General features: G+C 38.5%; 1 protein-coding gene across 1 annotated transcript; it reads left to right on the top strand.

Annotated features, from left to right (window-relative positions):
• The first annotated feature begins 213 nt into the window (after positions 1–213).
• LOC113279100 lies at positions 214–1,071 on the top strand. Its single transcript, XM_026527809.1, has one exon. It carries the CDS (start codon positions 214–216, stop codon positions 1,069–1,071), a length of 858 nt encoding a protein of 285 aa, XP_026383594.1.
• Positions 1,072–1,368: the final 297 nt, after the last annotated feature.

Raw genomic sequence — 1,368 nt, 5'->3', positions numbered from 1 at the left:
TAAAATTAGTAAACAAACCTCTTCATGCTAAATGGATTTGGAGATATGACAGTGAAAAGTTTGCTTTGTGGAGGAGATTAATAAATCAGAAATTTGGAGGTTCTACTGAAGCTTTATTTCCAAATCAGTCTAATAGATCTGTGTGTTTTAGTTTATGGGTTGGCATACTAAAATCCAGAGATTTTGTGAAATCTGGTACTTCTTTGGTGGCTAATGGTAACAATATCCTCCTTCTCGGATGATGTTTGGGTAGGTGAGCAGCCCCTAAGAACACTTTTTCCTTCTTTGTTTAAGCTTTCTAAAAAGAAGAATGTGGTGCTGAGAGAGATGATTTCTTCTGAAGGAGCTTGGGATTTCAATTTTTTAAGAAGTTTGAATATGCAGGAGATGCTAGAGATTGTAAACTTGTTGCAGGTGATTGGTGAGCCAGCTGTTCTTTTGAATAATTTGGATGGAGCTGAAGACAATAGACACTGGACTTTTGGAAGGGGTGAAGGTTTTTCAGTTGCAAATGCTTATTCTGCTATGGATCTGGGAGGTTTTCTTTCTTTTCCTTACAAGCAACTCTGGAATCCTAAAATCCCCTTAACGGTAGCTTTTTTAGTCTGGACTTTGTGTTATAATAGAGCTGCTACTTTGGACAAATTGCACAGTGCAGGTTTGGTTCAAGACTCAACTTGTCTATTCTGTGGCCTTCATGTTGAGACAAACTCTGATCTTTTCCTGCATTGTCAAACTAAAAATGGTATTTGGGATTATTTCTTAAAAAGCTTTGGAGTCAGTTGGGTGCATTCTCTTGATGTTAAAAGAACAATTTGGGAGTGGGGGAAAAGAAAAAGCAAGAAAATGGTGAAGAAACTATGGAGTTATTTGCCATTTGCTATTTGGTGGTGCTTACGGAATGAGAGGAACAATAGACTTTACAAAAACTTGGCCAGAAACACCAAACAATTGATTACTGAGGTCAAATGTTTATTGCTCAACTGGACAATAAACACTGATATTTTTAGAGGTTTCAGTTTGTCAACTTTGATTTGTAATTGGGACGTTGTAATGCACGCGTCTATGTAATCTTCTCTTTGTCACTCTTTCAGTGACGAAGAGTTTCTTTTTTATAAATTTGCCCTTTTCAGTCAAAAAAATAAAGCGGATGCTATTATAGTACAGTGGTAAAGTCACTGGTTCCCGGGACCACACTGGATCAAAATCAACACTGACGGAGCTACCCGAGGACATCCATGACCAGTGTGAGGAGGTTTTATTTGCAGGGACTCAACAACAACAGTCATTGTCGTAATTACTCAACCTTTGGGAATCACCACTGCACTGATAGCAGAGACATGGGCACTACTCATGGCCCTAAGAACG

This window comes from Papaver somniferum, chromosome 5 (genome assembly GCF_003573695.1).
Source record: "Papaver somniferum cultivar HN1 chromosome 5, ASM357369v1, whole genome shotgun sequence".
Taxonomy (NCBI): Eukaryota; Viridiplantae; Streptophyta; class Magnoliopsida; order Ranunculales; family Papaveraceae; genus Papaver; species Papaver somniferum.
Note: the sequence above shows the minus strand (reverse complement) of the source record. Positions and strands in the feature narration are given on the sequence as shown.

What these genes read in the sequence shown, in the direction of transcription:
- LOC113279100 (XM_026527809.1), top strand. Translation starts at nt 214, where the DNA reads ATGGTAACAATATCCTCCTTCTCGGATGATGTTTGGGTAGGTGAGCAG.